Source organism: Choristoneura fumiferana, chromosome 5 (assembly GCF_025370935.1).
Source record: "Choristoneura fumiferana chromosome 5, NRCan_CFum_1, whole genome shotgun sequence".
Classification (NCBI taxonomy): Eukaryota; Metazoa; Arthropoda; class Insecta; order Lepidoptera; family Tortricidae; genus Choristoneura; species Choristoneura fumiferana.
The window spans coordinates 6,832,134-6,848,842 of NC_133476.1; the positions used below are offsets into that span (position 1 = coordinate 6,832,134).

Sequence of the window (16,709 nt, forward strand, 5' to 3'; positions counted from 1 at the left end):
CCAACTCGGAGGTACCGCCCAACCACTATCCCGGTTAAAATTAGGATGACGACCAATCTCGATGGCTTCACGCACTTTCCGCGGAATGAAAAAATAATTAAGAATTATTTTTATTATGGGCCACTGAACACTTTTGCAACTCATCCCAATTAATTGGTCTCTCTCCTCTCTACACTCCATGCTTATTTTGTTAAAATAAAAAGCAGTTCATTTCAATACGAAATTCTGTCTATTTCAATAAGTGTTTGTACAGGGTATAAGTAGTGGTTTGGTTATCCTATCGTGACTAGATAGAACTGCTATGTAGGTGGGTCCCTTATTTAAATTTTAAGTTTGGTAAAAGTCACCTGTACCTATTACGAGATATTTAACTTTTCTTAACTTTGATAATTTGTAGTTCCTTTAATCAGGTTTTGTTGTCTCGCCGTTCACAAATTTAAGAGCATCAGCGTTTCAATGCCAGAAAACAAGACCGGAGGCCGTATCGTCTAACGCGCGGACGCTTGCTATCGCATTTATTATTTCTTTCTGTCTAACGGTGTAAGATGGTGCCAGAAAGAGATGGTGAAAGCGATGGCAAGAGCCCGCACGTTAGACAATACGGCCTCTGGTAAAATAAGCTTATCAAATGCACCTGGAAATGTTAAAGGCTTCTTTTATTTTCTTGTAAAATTTAACCAAGGGGACCGCTTAAGATGATCTATCCCGCCACGATGAGATATCGGCGTCTTACAGGACACCCTGTATATTATTGTATTAGCATATGCATCTACATTATTCCCTCAGTTAGGACTATGATATAATAGTAGGTATATATTTTTAGTCGAGTAGTAGGTACTTACCTACCTTATCCGTGACAATTTTAAACAAAACTTCAAACATGAAGTGACAGCGACAAAGTAGTAAAGTGTAAAGATATCTTTGACTTCGACTGTACAGAATCTGGATTTTATCTTGCTAGAGTCTGACAGCAAAGAGTATAAAATGGATGAAAGAGGAGCTAAAAGCGCTTCGTACAGTCAAGGGCAAAGATATCGACACGGCCAAAGTTACAAAAATATGTATACACGACTTTATGCACTTAACATTAAGGCTGTGTATAAATATATTTGCAACCTTGGCTGTGTCGATAATATATTTGCCCTTGACTGTACGTTATTGTTAGATACAAGGAGAAGAGAAACCACTTTACGTGAAACATATTATTAGGATCTTGACGAAAAAAGTCGCAATGTTTAATTTCTAGGTACTCTTTGTAGTCGTACCCTAGAATTTATCGTAGATTTAAAACACAAACCCCTTGGAACAAAGTACAAACAGAGATTTCGGTAGGTAAGTCATATAAGTACACCGTGTTTTTTTTATTTCCTTAACTTTCACATATTTTTGGTACACTCATATGAACTAAAACTGGTAAATCGTTTTTGTTTTAATGAAAATATTTTTTTTTTCATTCATAATAAATAAAACATGAATTCACACAAAAAGATCATTGTAATGCCTCCTGGTCTTTATGCACAGCTATTATTTACAGCAATTCAAACTCACGATTAATTCTTTCTGTACACTGTAATTTTACATGACATTGCCCAAGTGACATAGCAGCGTCGTGTCAGCTAAATTCGTATTCAAATCAAGTAATCAATGGATAGTCTTTGGGATAGAAGCTCTGAAAAGTTACAACCGGCATTCCCGTATGTTACGAATATCTATCTAAGGGTAAAATGACCATGAAATAAAACCAATTGGGATTGTCTACGCTTTTATTATCTCTTGGTATGCAAAAGTCAATCAATAAAAACAATTTCGATAATTATTAAAAAAAATACTATTTTGATTGATGACGTCATAGTTTAATAACACAAAAGTTCCACCCTATTTCGTGATTCAGCTGCCTCGAATGTTGGAACAAATACTTATGTAGCGAGAATGATAATGCAAGTACAGTCAAAGAAACTGAACCGCGTGCCAGAGAGTGGAACCATTATGCTACTTATGCAATATTGACATTCCATACGTAGTCGGTCCCAAAGTTCTGTCACTGGCACATTATTTTTAAATTTAGAACATGATTTTAAGAAAATTTGATTGAATTCCATTTTTGAATGTTTGACAATTATTTTAAAACAAAAAACAGTCATTCGCTGCAATTTATCATGATGGAGTGGACATTTAAAGAAAACCGAATAGCTGTTTTAGCTTGCACCGCTGTGGGCACTCCCCAAGTACCATTTTCAAGTTGCTCAAAAATTTAAACATAACGCTTAGGTTTGTGTACCGTGCTATTGATAGGTACAATGAAGTCTCCAGTGTTGAGGACAAGAAAAGAATTGGCCAGCCTCGCTCCGTACGAACATCAGCAGCGATCAAGGCGCGCATAGCAAGAAATCCTGTCCGAAAACAGAAGTTGATGGCAGAAGTTGGTGTCAGTAGAAAAACCGTCAAAAAGGTTTTAAACGAAGATCTTAGTCTACGAGCATACAAAAAAAGAGTGGGCACTTACTTAATGCCCGTCTAAAAACAATAAGGCTTAAAAGATCCCGGAAGTTGTTAAAGCGGTACGGGAAAAATCGACACCGTGATATCCTCTTTACAGACGAAAAGATTTTCGATATTGAAGAGAAATACAATAAACAGAATGATACAGTGTACGCTAGGAGCTCTGAAGAAGCAGGTGAAAGAGTTCCACGGGTGCAACATGGGCATCATCCATCATCAGTGATGATCTGGTTGGATGTATCTTATTACGGGCCAACTGAGGTTCATTTTTGCGAAAAAGGTCAAAATCAGTGCGAAAGTGTACCAAGAGACGTTTTTAGATAAGCATGTCAAAGATCTGCCCAACACGCTATTTTCAGGGCATAATTTTGTGTTCCAGCAGGATTCTGCGCCAGCACACAAAGCCATGACCACTCAAGCCTGGTTTGACCGTCAAAAAATCGACTTTATAAGACACAAAGATTGGCCTTCCTCCAGTCCGGACCTTAATCCTCTGGACTATAAAATTTGGCAGGTCTTAGAGGGGAAGGTCTGTGCTAAACCCCATAAAAATTTGGAGAGCTTGTCACGGGTAGTGACCGGGGAGTTGTTGGAGTAAAGAAGAAGGCAGGAACAGGGCAGACAGTAATATTTATGTTAAGATAATAATAAAAGGGCACCTGCGGACAAACAGACGCGGTCTTAAGTATCTAAAAGGTATGCTTTGACACTGTATCAACAATTATAAAAATACATAGTTAATCAACTTACGTTTCCGTGCCCAGTTCTTTATTTATATAATTCAATGGCACTGAAGTCCAGCAGTATTACAATCTAATGAACTTAAGAAACTTCACAAATGCACTGTACAATTATTTGAAACTGGATAACTTCTGGATAAGGATAAATACTTCCTTCGTATAGGAGTAGTAAGTTATAAGCTAGTTATGGAGTTTTAGGAGATTTATAGGATCTAGGATAAAAGACAGGTATCTGTTCAGCTCGGAGGCTCTGAATAGAATGGCTACTTGACGTAAATCGAACAGGGGTGGAATTTAGAAAAGGAAATTTGAATTTAAATGTTATTTTTTCGAATATGTGCTAAACCAGACAGTACAAAGAGTTAGGAAGAAACGAGCTGTAGGTATGACACCTCGTTACAAGCTTGAAGTCATCTTTAAGAAAAGCAGTCGCTGAAATAGACATGAAAATGGTGCGTGCTGCGATAGACGACTGGCCGCGCCGATTAAGGGCCTGTATTAAAAACAAAGGAAGTCATTTTGAATAATTTTAAGTAATTTTAATTCTTTATTAAATGTACTTTAAATTGGTATATAATTTATTAAAAACTGATTGGTACTTTTGTTTTTATCATTATTTTCATTTGTGACAGAACTTTGGGACCGACTACGTACATCTGCCAAATAAATTATAGCGAAATTGATTATGAAAAGGTCCCACTCTGATGCGGTTCAGTTTCTGCGACTGTACAGTCAAGAAATAGTACAGTCAGCAAATAAGCTTATTTACCTTTGTCAACAATACGGTATTTGACAACTGTTGAATTTACAATATCCTGTATTTAATTATAAAAATATAGATACACAGAAAGATAAGTTCAGTTGAAAATTGGATTAATAGTGTTTTTTTTAATCTTTATATCTCTCTTTCTAAAACACTTTTCACTATGCAGCAGTATGGTGCTACTTGCGTGCGACGTCACATGCATGTAAGTCTTTCTCTGTCTAATCTTGAATTTCAAACATTTATAATTTTGTTATATTTAAAGGAATATTGTTATTCCGTTCGATAGCATGCATTGTTAAGCTTTAATTTATAAAATAAATAAAATGTCAAATACCGTATTACTACTACTAGAACCAGTGACTAGAAATTTACCGACTTGCGTGCCGCCACTAGATCACTTGTACAATTAAACTAGTTAGGAACTAGAAACAGAAGATTGGTTTTCTTTTTCTTTTTCACATCGCACATGATTCTTCATAAAAACGAAGAAAAACGACGGGTCCCGAGTTACATTAACATTCTAGTTGTACTATAGGTACAGTCGAGGAAACTGAATCATGTACCGGAGTGGAACATTTGTGCTACTGGTGTCATATTGACATCACATTTGGCAAAGAAATCATAGCGAAATTGATTATGAAAAGTTCCATCCTGGAACGTGATTCAGTTTCCTCCACTGTACGCAGACGAATGAAGGGGCTGCTAGAATAAACATTTTTAAAACAATCATCAATTCATGGCCTGAGTATGACAAGGTTCTGCATTGAAGGTGTAGATAACAAACTATTACAAACTTAATTTTATTTGACATTTAGTATTCATTTATTATTTATTTGAAATAATTTATTGAATCAGGCGTTACTTTGCGGAGGTCCATATCAATGAACTAAAATAATTTCCTTGCTCACCCGCGACCTTACGATAGCTAAGCTTATGCAAAATATGCGTGTTCATGCAGTTCCGCAGCATCATGCAGTGCGATTTGTGTGTGTTCTTACAGTATGGAGGTGGAGGAACTGCATGAACACGCATATTTTGCATAAGCTTAGCTATCGTAAGGTCGCGGGTGAGCAAGGAAATTATTTTAGTTTATTATTTATTTGATTTTAAATTTTGATTGTGAAATTGTTAGATGCAATCTTTTCATCCTCAGGTCATGAAGTATTGGGACGCAACCGCGTATTTTGATACTATGTATACCTAAATATTCCCGCAATGGCCCATATCAGCGCATCACACATGTAAATACATTTAAAATCATATAAATTAAAAAAATGAAACTAATATTACTAGCTTTTACGAAAAATATCAAGTTTCTAGCTGTACTGGGTTAGACAGCGTCATCATTCGGTAATATTACTCAAACTCAAACAGTATAGATAAATACAAAACAATGAGCAAACGTAAAGGACCCAATTGTAACATATTTAAAAAAACGTGAATTTTTAAGTGCCTAAATATTTACTAACTGCATGAATTAATTTCAGTTAAGAGTCAGATTAATATTTCGTCAAAAGAAGTTATCTCAATAATTAGATTCATAATATTTTCTCACTCTTAAAATTCCTATGAACTTGATTGCACGGAATATGACGACAGAATATTGCAATGATCTCAAAGTACTATATAAATCATCTATAGGAATCATCGGCGCATCAATCATCAATATTACTTTGACGCAGCCGCTGTCACGGACGTCAACAGACTATAAGTAGTGAACTGTTCACAAAACCGCGCAGTGAACTGTTTTTGTGCGCCGTTCCCCGTTTGATGGTCTAGTACATAGATGACAATGATATAAATGGACATGAAGACCTCCTAAGATTAATATCTTAGTCAAATGCTAAAAAGAAATGCACCAACTCAAATTTAAAAGCGAGTATCAAAAATGTAATCAAATACCAAATGTTGAAGTTAGAGGAACAGAGATTACTTTTATATTGGCTTGTAAATTAAATGCATAGGATAGGCCTTATTGTTCAACACACTCGGAATCACAATCATTTTCATCACTTATCTCAGTCACTTGGTGATGAGGGAAGAAAGAGACGACGAATGCGATATCGCGAGCGATCATGCGTTAGGTTAGACAATACGGCCACAGGTATATTGTTCACGTTTTGATCTCCAATTTTAAATTTAGAATGGTTGCAACCTATCAACCATATGTATAGGTATACCTAGATCCAAAAGTTTTCCCCTGGACAATTGGTCTAAATTCGGATATAAGTGTAACAAAGCATCCCAGCATATCTCACTCAGCTTCGGAATACATAGCCATACTTTATACAAAATATTATTTCTACTAGTTGCATCATCTTTAGGCTCTATCCCTCCAAACACATACATGCAGCCTTGTGAAGTTACTGTTGAAGAATGGAAATAAAGTGGATGCGGTAAAACAGCTTTTTGCATAATATTCCATTGTAAAGTGTTCACATTTAGCCTCCAAATGTCTTCAAACACTGACTGCCCGTCTGATCCACCAGCTACAAACACTTGTATACCACTGGGGGTGTCTATTTGAACAGCACTATGGCACTTCCTAGGCAGAGGCGCAACAGTGTCTTTCGAAGTATCATCAGCTTTAGGTGTCAATGTAGTCCATGTTTTTGTTTGAATGTCAAATACAGGGATCTCCATAAGTTCAAAAGCCCATTCTCCCGTACCTCCACCTAATACATATAATTTATCACCAACTCTAGCAACCTCATGTCTGTACCTTCCTATAGGTTCTCCGTCGCCACCAGTTCCTACAAAAACTGGCTCCCACACCAATGTTCGGAGATCGAGCCTGAAACATTCATAATAAAAATAAATTAAATAGCATAACTAGAAATTTAAATGTTAAAACTTGTATGTACAGTCAGCAGCATAAGACGGTGCTCAAAATGATATACACATGCCTCTACTGTTAGAATTGACTTTTAAATTTTATTAATTGCATTGCACAATATAAAGTAACCTATGAGCAAAAAGGCTGCAACCTGCAGCAAAAAAAGGGACCAACCCATGGGGTGGAGCAAGGTGGAAGGACGAAATTGTATGTTCTGCAATATATTACGCCTCGTTTACATTTTTGATTGTATTTAGTGTACTTACATAAAATATTTCTTGTTGTGTATTTTTTAACTAAATTATTCCATTGGGTTTGTAATCTGTATAATGAATAATAATGATAATTGTAAGTTTGGAAAATTAAATTAAATTTATAAATAAATTTTTACTCGCACTCGCAGAAAATGTATGAAGTTGCTCCATATGACAAAACAAGCGCGGGTGATCTGACCTAAAAATCTGACTTGCACCCCCCAGGCCAGAAGCTGAGTACGCCCATGAACCAACCTGTGCTATGAGTATGTAAACAATAAAATAACAACATGATTATCACATGGGAATCATATCATTGGAGCAAATGTCTAGAGACAAGGGCAAAAATTCTATCAACTTTAATGAATATATTTTATCAAACTATGTTGGTCTACATTTAACCTTGTCCTTTTTTTTTATCATACATAGGTCTACAAACCGAGCTGAGAATTCAATGTTTTGTGATTTTGGAAATTACTTGCATAAATTTAAAGTTCATATTTCATTGTACAAATTTGTACTTCACCAAGTACTTTCGGCAGTTATTCTTACAATTGATTGCTACTTTGTGAAGTACACAAGGATTTACGAGGTTAAAAAATCAACTTCAATTGTTTTAGTGGGCAATTCATATTTGTTTCAAAAATAAAAATCCTCTTTGTGTTCTGTATCTCATATAGCTTATACATAATTTACCTGATTTTACTTATAACTTAATTTTCCAAATAAAATTTCTAATATTTTAATGTCTAAAGTAGAGAAACAAAAATGTTACATTTTTGTTTGTATCAAAATTCACTCCAAAGACTCCAGTGGCAGTTTATTAGCTATAATTGATTTATAATATATATACCTATAAATGTCACTGTTGTAAGCAAATCCATTGGTTCCACCAATAGTATAGACATAACCATCATGGCAAAGTATTGCTTGTCCATACTGCCCTGGTGGTCTTGAACCAGTTGCTTCTAAAACTTGGAGCTTTGCATCACCAGGACTAGTTTTCCAAGCAATCACATCGTTACTGCACTTGTTTCCGAATGGAGCGCCTGTACCACCAAATATCTACAAACAGATAAAGGTAAATAAAAACTCATTTACTCAACAATTAATCTAATGACTACCAACACACATACTGTTTGTTATATATTAGGATGTGGGTAGATCTGCAGAGTACCCTCAGTCTTGAACTGAACCCAAGTGAGTACTGAACATTACATGTGGCGACAGGAATAAAATACGAAAAAATACGTTAAACATAGTGTTTGAATGTTTAAAAGTGTTAATTAGGCTGATTAATCAACATGGCAGTGAAATTTAGTGAATTTAATCCGGACAAAGACAGTTGGAAAAATTATATTGATAGGTTTCATTACTGTTTGCTAGCGAACAAAATCGAGAGTGACGAGTTAAAAAAGGCTAATTTTCTATCGGTTTGCGGACATTCTTTGTACGATTTAATACTTTCATTAATATCTCCAAAGCAAATAGGGGATATATCCTATGATGATGTAAAGTCTTTGTTGGATGAACATTACAATCCAAAACAGAATGAAATAGTGCAATCATATAAGTTTCACATGAGAAATCAGCTGGATGGTGAAAAGGTTAAAGATTATGTTGCTAATTTACGGAAGTTGGCAATAGATTGTAACTTTGCAGACCTGGATAGGACCTTGCGAGATCGTTTAGTTTGTGGCATTAAAATCAAAGAAATACAAAAACTATTGTTACAACAAGCTACATTATCTTTTGACCAGGCGGTCAAGTTAGCTTTGACGGCAGAGATGGCAGATGCTGGTGTTCTAGTTATATCAACACCGGAACAGGTGACTGTTCAAAGTGCTCCTGGACCGAGCAGCGGGGGGGAGCCAATGGAGATTAACAAAATCAAAGCTAAGTCCATACAACAGGGTAATAATGATTGCTGGCGGTGTGGCAAGGTTCATGGTAAATTTTGTAAATTTCGATGGAGTAAGTGTTATATTTGTAAAAAAACAGGTCATATTGCTGAGGTTTGTTCAAGTACTCGAGAGAAAGGTAAGCCTAAGGAAGAAAGTAAGTTTAACGGCTTGTATGAAGATGCTCCATGCTACTATGTATCGAATAAGGTTGCGCCCTATAATGTAAATGTTATGATAAACAATCAACTAGTAAATTTGGAAGTTGATTCTGGGGCCGCTTATACGATGATCAGGGAGAGTACAGCAAAGGAGATCTGGAACGGGGAGATACCAAATTTAAGCAAGCCGAAAGTAAGGCTAACAACATGGACTAATAGTAAAGTAGCTTTACTTGGAGAAACTTTGGTTGACGTGAGGTTTAAAGGGGTTAGTAAGAGGCTAAATGTTTTAATTGCTAGAGTAGAAGGCCCCAACCTATTAGGCCGTGATTGGTTTCCCGAGTTGAAAATAGAGATTTATGGGATATTAAATGTTAAAGTAGATAGAGGGCAAGTGGACAGCATATTAAATAAATATCGGAATGTTTTTCAGCCTGGACTGGGGGGAAGTATACTGGACCTGTGCACAGTGATTCGCGTAGAACAAGCTAGATGGACAAAAGTCACTTTCGAATTCCGATGTAATTCTTGTTGACATACAATCAGGACACCTATACATTAAGATACCCACAAGTTATTTTTATAGTATACCCTCATATAGCGAGATAAAACGTTAAGTGTACCTACACTAAAGTGTTAAATTACAGTTGCTTTCCTTCGTGTTATTGCTTGCGAAACGTAACGGTTTAATTTGTGTTTAAAATAATATATTATCAAATATTCATTATGGACGGTAAACTTAAGGGTGAGTACTATATTTCGCAATGTTTTTTATTTACATTTGCAAATAAATATTATTTATATGGAGCCTGTTATGTAAAGTTACGTTATATTTGTACCGTTTTATGAATTCAAACGCAAAAAGTTTACATGTCTCCAGATGCCACCTATTTGAAAATTAAATGAAATATGCACATTACTATGTACTTTCTGGAAACAGCAATTTTGACTGCGATATCTTTGCACATTTTTTTTTTATTTGTTTTTTCAGAACATATCATCAGTGGCTAGTATGGGTGAGAAACCCGAAAGAATTCCGAAATGACGAGCTCTTTCGCTTTGTGGTTTTAGGATATGACCTAAGTGGAGTAACAGGTGAATCCTTGAGAAATTTAAAGCTGAAAATTTCCCAAATTTCCAAAAAAATCGCGGAGAAATGGATAAGTTGTGGTAGAAACAAGGAACGCTTTTTAGTTAAGTTTTCTGAGTGGTTAAAGAGGGATACATCGTTTACACGTACTAAATTACACGCTGTACCCTCTGGATCTAGACTTTCCAAACCTGGTAGACCACAAAAAGAGTTCAATGACTCCAGCGTTAAAACAAAACGACGCCGGCCTAGTTTTGACTCAGATTGATTACCTATTACTTTCGTTTGTAAATAATATAATACTCTAGCTGCATATACTTATTTTTAATGAATACCTACATACCTACCCACTAAAATTGTCGCATATATACTCTTAAATTATCTAAATCTTGCGGGTATACGATAAAACATTACGATTTAATCATTTACATCAGCAAAATCGCAGTTAAAAACAAAATCATACCAACCAATTTAAACTGACCCCAGTTCCAATAGTAAATGGCGGTGAAAAGGGGTCAAGTTATGTTGTTTTTATTTTACAAGGCTAATATAGCTAATTTCGTAATTTTACTTATATATGGTGATAAATCATAAAGAACCGTAACATTTCATCATCATCCCAGCCTATATACGTCCCACTGCTGGGCACAGGCCTCCTCTCAGAACAAGAGGGCTTGGGCCATAGTTCCCACGCGGGCCCAGTGCGGATTGGGAACTTCACAGACACCATTGAATTGCTTCGCAGATTTGTGCAGGTTTCCTCACGATGTTGACCGTAACATTTAAACTTACTAAAAAGACTCAAAGAATTTTGTCCATCTGCCTTGTTCTACACGAATCACTGTGAATCGTGTAAATATGTTTATTTTATAGAATTAATTGGAAGACGAAAATCCGTTATATATGTCAAATTGACATGATAATTTTTTCCTCACCGAAGTCTGTCTAGTCTCTGGAAATTTAGTGCTGTACCTACAAAATTAATTATTTGACTAAACCAACCTTACCTACCGATAATTATGGCTGGCTCTGCAAATTGGGGGATTTTATTGGTTCAGGTCGTAGAGCGTATTCATAAGCATACCTATTAATTTATTCGTAGATATTAATTATTTGTGTTAAGTTACACTATTTAATGAAGGTTTATAAAAGTTTCTAATCCTATCCTACTATCCTACTTCCTACTATTCCTTCCTACTAATCCTACTAATATTATAAATGTGAAAAATTGTGAGTAAGTGAGTGAGTATGTTTGTTACTTCTTCACGCTGAAACGGCTGGACGGATTTGGATGAAATTTGGCGAAAAGTTAGTTTATAACCTGGATTACAACATAGGCTATTTTTTACCCCGATATTCCCACGAGATAGGGATAAAATCTTGAAATAATAACCGCTGAGCTTACAGTCATGAAATTTGGTATGTAGGAATTTGGATGTCTAGAAAAACACATAGACGACTTTTAGACCCGATATTCCCACGGGATAGTTTTGTAACTAAGGGACCCCATACATCCCTGTATTATTATTATTATTTTGTAATTTATCCTATAATTGTATACTGTAGTTTTTAAGTATTTTATTTGTAATTATTTTATTTTGAAAAAATTACGTGTAAAAGTGCCTATTGCGGCCTATTTACTGAATAAATGATTTGAATTTGAATTTGGATAGGGAATAATTTTGAAATTTCAGCACTGGGTTTAGTCTTGAATTTTGTACAGTTATTCACAACATAACCTCATTGAAGACTACGATATCAATTTTGGAAATTTACTGGGGAATTTTGTAAAAACGCGAAAATTTCAATTGCAACTACCAGACCGAATAGTTTACGCGTGCGAAGCCGCGGGTAAAAGCTAGTAATATTATAAATGGGAAAGTTTGTGAGTGAGTGAGTATGTTTGTTACTTCTTCACGCTGAAACGGCTGGACGGATTTAGATGAAATTTAGCAAAAAGTTAGTATATAACCTGGATAACATAGGATACTTTTATTCCGATATTCCCACGAGATAGGGATAAAATTTCGAACTAATAACCGCTGGGCTTAGAGTCATGAAATTTGACCATGATTGTTTTTAATGTAATGTCAATGAAAACAACGATTTAATTTTCGGGAATTTCCACGGGATTTTTTAAAAATCCCGGTATTTCAATTAAGCTGCTGGACCTAATGATTTACGTGTGCGAAGCCGCGGGTAAACACTAGTTGGTCGATAAAATATTATTATAGTACAAATTATGTAGATTTCTATTTTCCATATTTTTTTTCTATTTACTAATAAGTATCATATTTACTGTGGAGTCCATTTTTGGACCAAAAAAACATTTTGAATCACTTCCCTGTGTCTACTCAGGCAACTCAGAGAAATGCCCTGTCTTATGTAAATTTAAAAATGCCTCTTCTAAATTATATCGAAAATACAAACTGAGACATGGATGCACAGCAAAACCAGAAAAAGAGACCAGCGCTGGGAATCAAACCCAGGTCCTCAGCAATCCGTACTGCATACTATAACCCCTACACCACCGTTGGACAGGAGTCAAGACACAAATTTCTCCTATGCACACATATCTCAGGTTGCCTTTTTCTACTACGCTACTTAAGCAGCAAAAAAATCTAAATTAATCCATATTTTAACTGACCCTTTCAATTCTAGAATACTCCATCATAAACCTTGGGGAAAATATACGTCAAAAAATATAAGTGGATACATGTTTCACCATTTTAAAAATTCTACCCTTAAAGGGGAGTGTAAGTTTGTATGGAAAAAACGTTAGGTATATATATTTGAAGATATAATTCTAAAACTTCATGAAAATGCTATTAAACATTTTAAGTTAAAAGCGACATGGAAACATTGTGAATGACTATTGAACAGGACTAAGAGAATATGTGATTCGGCATTTTTAAAAATTAAACTTAGGGAAAACATTAAATAATGAAATATGAGTAAATTCAAAATAATTATTTACTGCTGATTGAAGTATCTTAAAAAGCTTTCACATCACTAGAGCCAACGTCAGTCAGTCAGCCAGTCGTCAGTCAAGTGTCAATGTCAGTCACCACATTTGTTTACCAGACTGATTAATTCCATTGAATTCAAATATAGAGTTGTCTTAACTAAAAGAATGCACCAAGGAGTGTTGGAAGAACTGCATGATAACCATGATGGTATAGTCATGACAAATGCAATAGCTAGAAGCTACTTTTGGTGGCCTGGTTTAGATCGAGAAATTGAAAGAGTGGTGCCAGATATGCAGAGAAGTAAGAAACATGCCACCAAAAGTGACACATAGATGGATAACACCTCCCAAGCCGTGGTCTCGGCTGCACATCAATTTTGCAGGGCCATTCATGGGTAAAGTTTTCTTGATTCTGTTAGATGCCTACTCAGAATGGCCTGAAGTATAAATAGTAAATGAACAGAGCTCAAGTATGGTCATTCAGAAACTGTAAGAAATATTCACGGAGCAAGGTTTGCCAGACACAGTAGTAAGTGACAACGGGAAAGCTTTTGTGTCGGAGGAATTACAGTGTTATTTGAAAAGAAACGGGATAAAACAGATTTTAGTGCCACCATATCATCCAGCATCTAATGGGCAAGCAGAAAGAACTGTCCAAACAGTGAAGCAAAAATTAAAAAAGATGTCTAACCAGCCCTGGCCAACGCGTCTGAATCAAATATTATATGGTATTCGAACTACGCCTAGTTCTGTTACTGGAAAAACTCCAGCTGAGTTGCTAAACAACCGGAGATTCAAAACCAAATTCGACCGTCTTCACCCCCTTTCAGAAGAAGCAAAGGAGACTGAAGAGATAATAGAAAATGAATCAAAGAAAACAAGAGAATTTAATGCCGATGAAAATGTATATTTTAGGAACTATAGAGCTGGGCCATGTTGGTTAATGGGTACCATAATCAAAAGAATAGGTATTGTAAGGTATAAAATTAAACAGGGAGACAAAGTATTCATTAGACATATAAATCAAATGCTGGGGTTTGCAAAAAAAGATGGCAACATACTAGATAATTCTTGGAATGGAGGGAAGGAACTACCTCAAGAAGACAGACATAAGAAACAAACAGGAGGCAAAGAAGGAGAGAAAGAGGATAATGAAGCATATGGCACTATAAGAGTTCCATCACCAAGCAAATGGGCCGAAGTCATCGGGGTAGACGGGCCAAAAGATTGTCATGTTGATATGCCAACCAGTTCAGCAGTGAATGTGAATAAGAGAACTAGGTCTTCTGAAAGCCCACCGTCAGTCACACCTGTTTGTAAGCATATGGCACTGCAGGAAGAGGATGATAGTGGGGATAGCATTGTAAGTGGGGGTGACATCAGTGATGCCTCAGACAACTGATTTTAATGTTAAATTATAATAGCAATAGTTAACTGTGTCCGTCATAAAACAAAAGTGAAAAGTGTTAAAAGTGAATGTGTGTGTAAAGACTAAAAAATAATGTAGGGATTAAAAGACTACGTATTCCTCTTGTCCCGGGGGAAAGGCATGTTATATATTAGGATGTGGGTAGATATGCAGAGTACCCTCAGTCTTGAACTGAACCCAAGTGAGTACTGAACATTACACATACCATCAAGTATCGGCCGTTCATACACATAGCATTAGAAGCCAATTCTTCTGGCATATTCTCTACAACCTTGTGTTCTTTCCATTTTCTACTGGCTATCGAAAAACTCCAGAGCTCTTTGAAAAGTGGCCGCTCCGGTGTCCAAGTAGGATTTTCTCTTTGCACGCTAGCCCGTGGTAAGACAGGGTTGTAACCACCGAAGCAGTAAATATTCACATCATCACAAGCTATTCTATGTCCACTTCTAGGTCTGGGACACTCAAAACCACGAAACTTTACTTCAGTAACCTTAAACGGCTCAAAAACAAAATCCTTCTTAAAGGAAGTCATTTCGCTGGGCCTAGCGGCATATAAAATTTTATAAGCCAAGTCCTTAACACTCAAATGAACAACGCAGAGTATTTTAGACTTTATTAGCATTAATAAAAAATAATCAAGAAAGTCCAAAGCAATCTCACACGCGAAGCGAATGTGAAAATGTGAAGTTGACATCAGTTGACATTTGACTTGACAGTTGAGAGAAAATTTGAGCGCGGCCACATGAAATCGCTCGACGCTCGTTTCCAGTCTTAAATCTGGTAACGTGACCTATAGCGATAATGCTGGAAATGTTGAGCTCTCAGGTTGAGCTTCATCGCTCGAAAAAAAAACTTCTTCAATTTCGGCAAAAACACGAGTCGGGGGAAATTCAAAATCACCTTCAAAATGGGGTCACGTGACCAGATTTATCGCTGCAATCTAGTGACGAGCAACTGCATGTGGCTGCACCTTAGATGCATTACATCAACAGGAAAATGTATTTACGTTTTTACGTTATAATGATTCTCTCTTTATTTGATGCGTCTTGCTGACTTTACTTATTAAAAATATCAAGCTACTACGGGTTAGATTATTCCGAACGCTAGGATAAACTTTGTGTGCTCAGCATTGCCAAGCACGCTTATGAAAAACCCTGATCTGATCGAATGTAAATGCTTCCCTGTCTTCTCGAGAATTCTAGGTCGACTAAGGCCCATGCGAAACGCTCCGGAACTGGTCAGTTACTTGGATTGGAACTGAGTCGAGTTCTCGGCTTGTAGTGGCGTACGTATTGCAATGTTTAATGTGCAGCGATACGGTAAATCCGCCTTGTGGGACAGAAGGTAGCCAGGTGAAGGCTGAAGGGTAGCCAGGTGAAGGCTAAAGGATGGTGCTTGGAGTTATGGCTTAGCATGCAAGGCTACAAGGGCACTGTTTAAAGTATTCCATCTTTCAATATCGGTCAGGCTGCTGACTACCTAAAGTGTAAGGAACGAATTATGCCGAGGCTTCGTAGCCATGGACATGTGGCTCTCTAGTCAGAGTCATGTGTTGTATTACTTCCACAGAAGGTGACAGGAGCATGGAAATCTAGAGACCAAACATTAGCGAAGCAGATGTAGTATGATATCTATCTTGGGAGTTTAAGAACGTACTTTGAGCCATAAATATGGCAGGATAACTGCGCGGGAATAATATATAACGGTATGAACTTGCACTAGTTATAACCAGCAATTTGCCTTTCAAACAATCATAAAGAAATCTGAGTTAATACCCACATATTCGGCGCCGATCTTCGTGTTAGCTGACCGAGTTGATGTCGGTCGGGGGGGCGCGTAGATCGGCGTCACCACAGCCATTCCGCTGACGCCTATCTCACATAATTCGCGGACGGCGCGACAGGAACTTCGTCTTCCCAGTTTTGTAGTAGCCCCTCTGTGTTATATTTTTTTACGTTGGCACTGCCAACGTAAAAAATTAGGGTTGTAACGGAACTTCGCCTCCGCCTCCATTACTGCGGAAGTTCCGCAAGAAATCGTATCTTCGCCTCCGCAATTTTTTTTG

At 36.6% G+C, this 16,709-nt stretch overlaps 1 protein-coding gene across 1 annotated transcript; it reads right to left on the bottom strand.

Annotated features, from left to right (window-relative positions):
- Positions 1–210: 210 nt before the first annotated feature.
- On the bottom strand, positions 211–15,298 carry slim (scruin like at the midline). Its single transcript, XM_074087662.1, has 3 exons — positions 14,850–15,298; positions 7,949–8,160; positions 211–6,799 (listed from the first exon to the last, which is right to left on the bottom strand). The coding sequence occupies exons 1-3, from the start codon at positions 15,264–15,266 to the stop codon at positions 6,145–6,147; spliced, it is 1,284 nt and encodes a 427-aa protein (XP_073943763.1). The 5' UTR covers positions 15,267–15,298; the 3' UTR covers positions 211–6,144.
- Between the last annotated feature and the right edge of the window lie 1,411 nt (positions 15,299–16,709).

Excerpts from the sequence above, each read along its gene's own strand:
- slim (XM_074087662.1), bottom strand. The coding sequence starts at position 15,266 with ATGCTAATAAAGTCTAAAATACTCTGCGTTGTTCATTTGAGTGTTAAG. Across the intron at positions 8,161-14,849 it reads TGAACGGCCGATACTTGATG|ATATTTGGTGGTACAGGCGC; the intron begins GTATGTGTAATG and ends ATCTGTTTGTAG. Across the intron at positions 6,800-7,948 it reads TACAACAGTGACATTTATAG|GCTCGATCTCCGAACATTGG; the intron begins GTATATATATTA and ends TGAATGTTTCAG.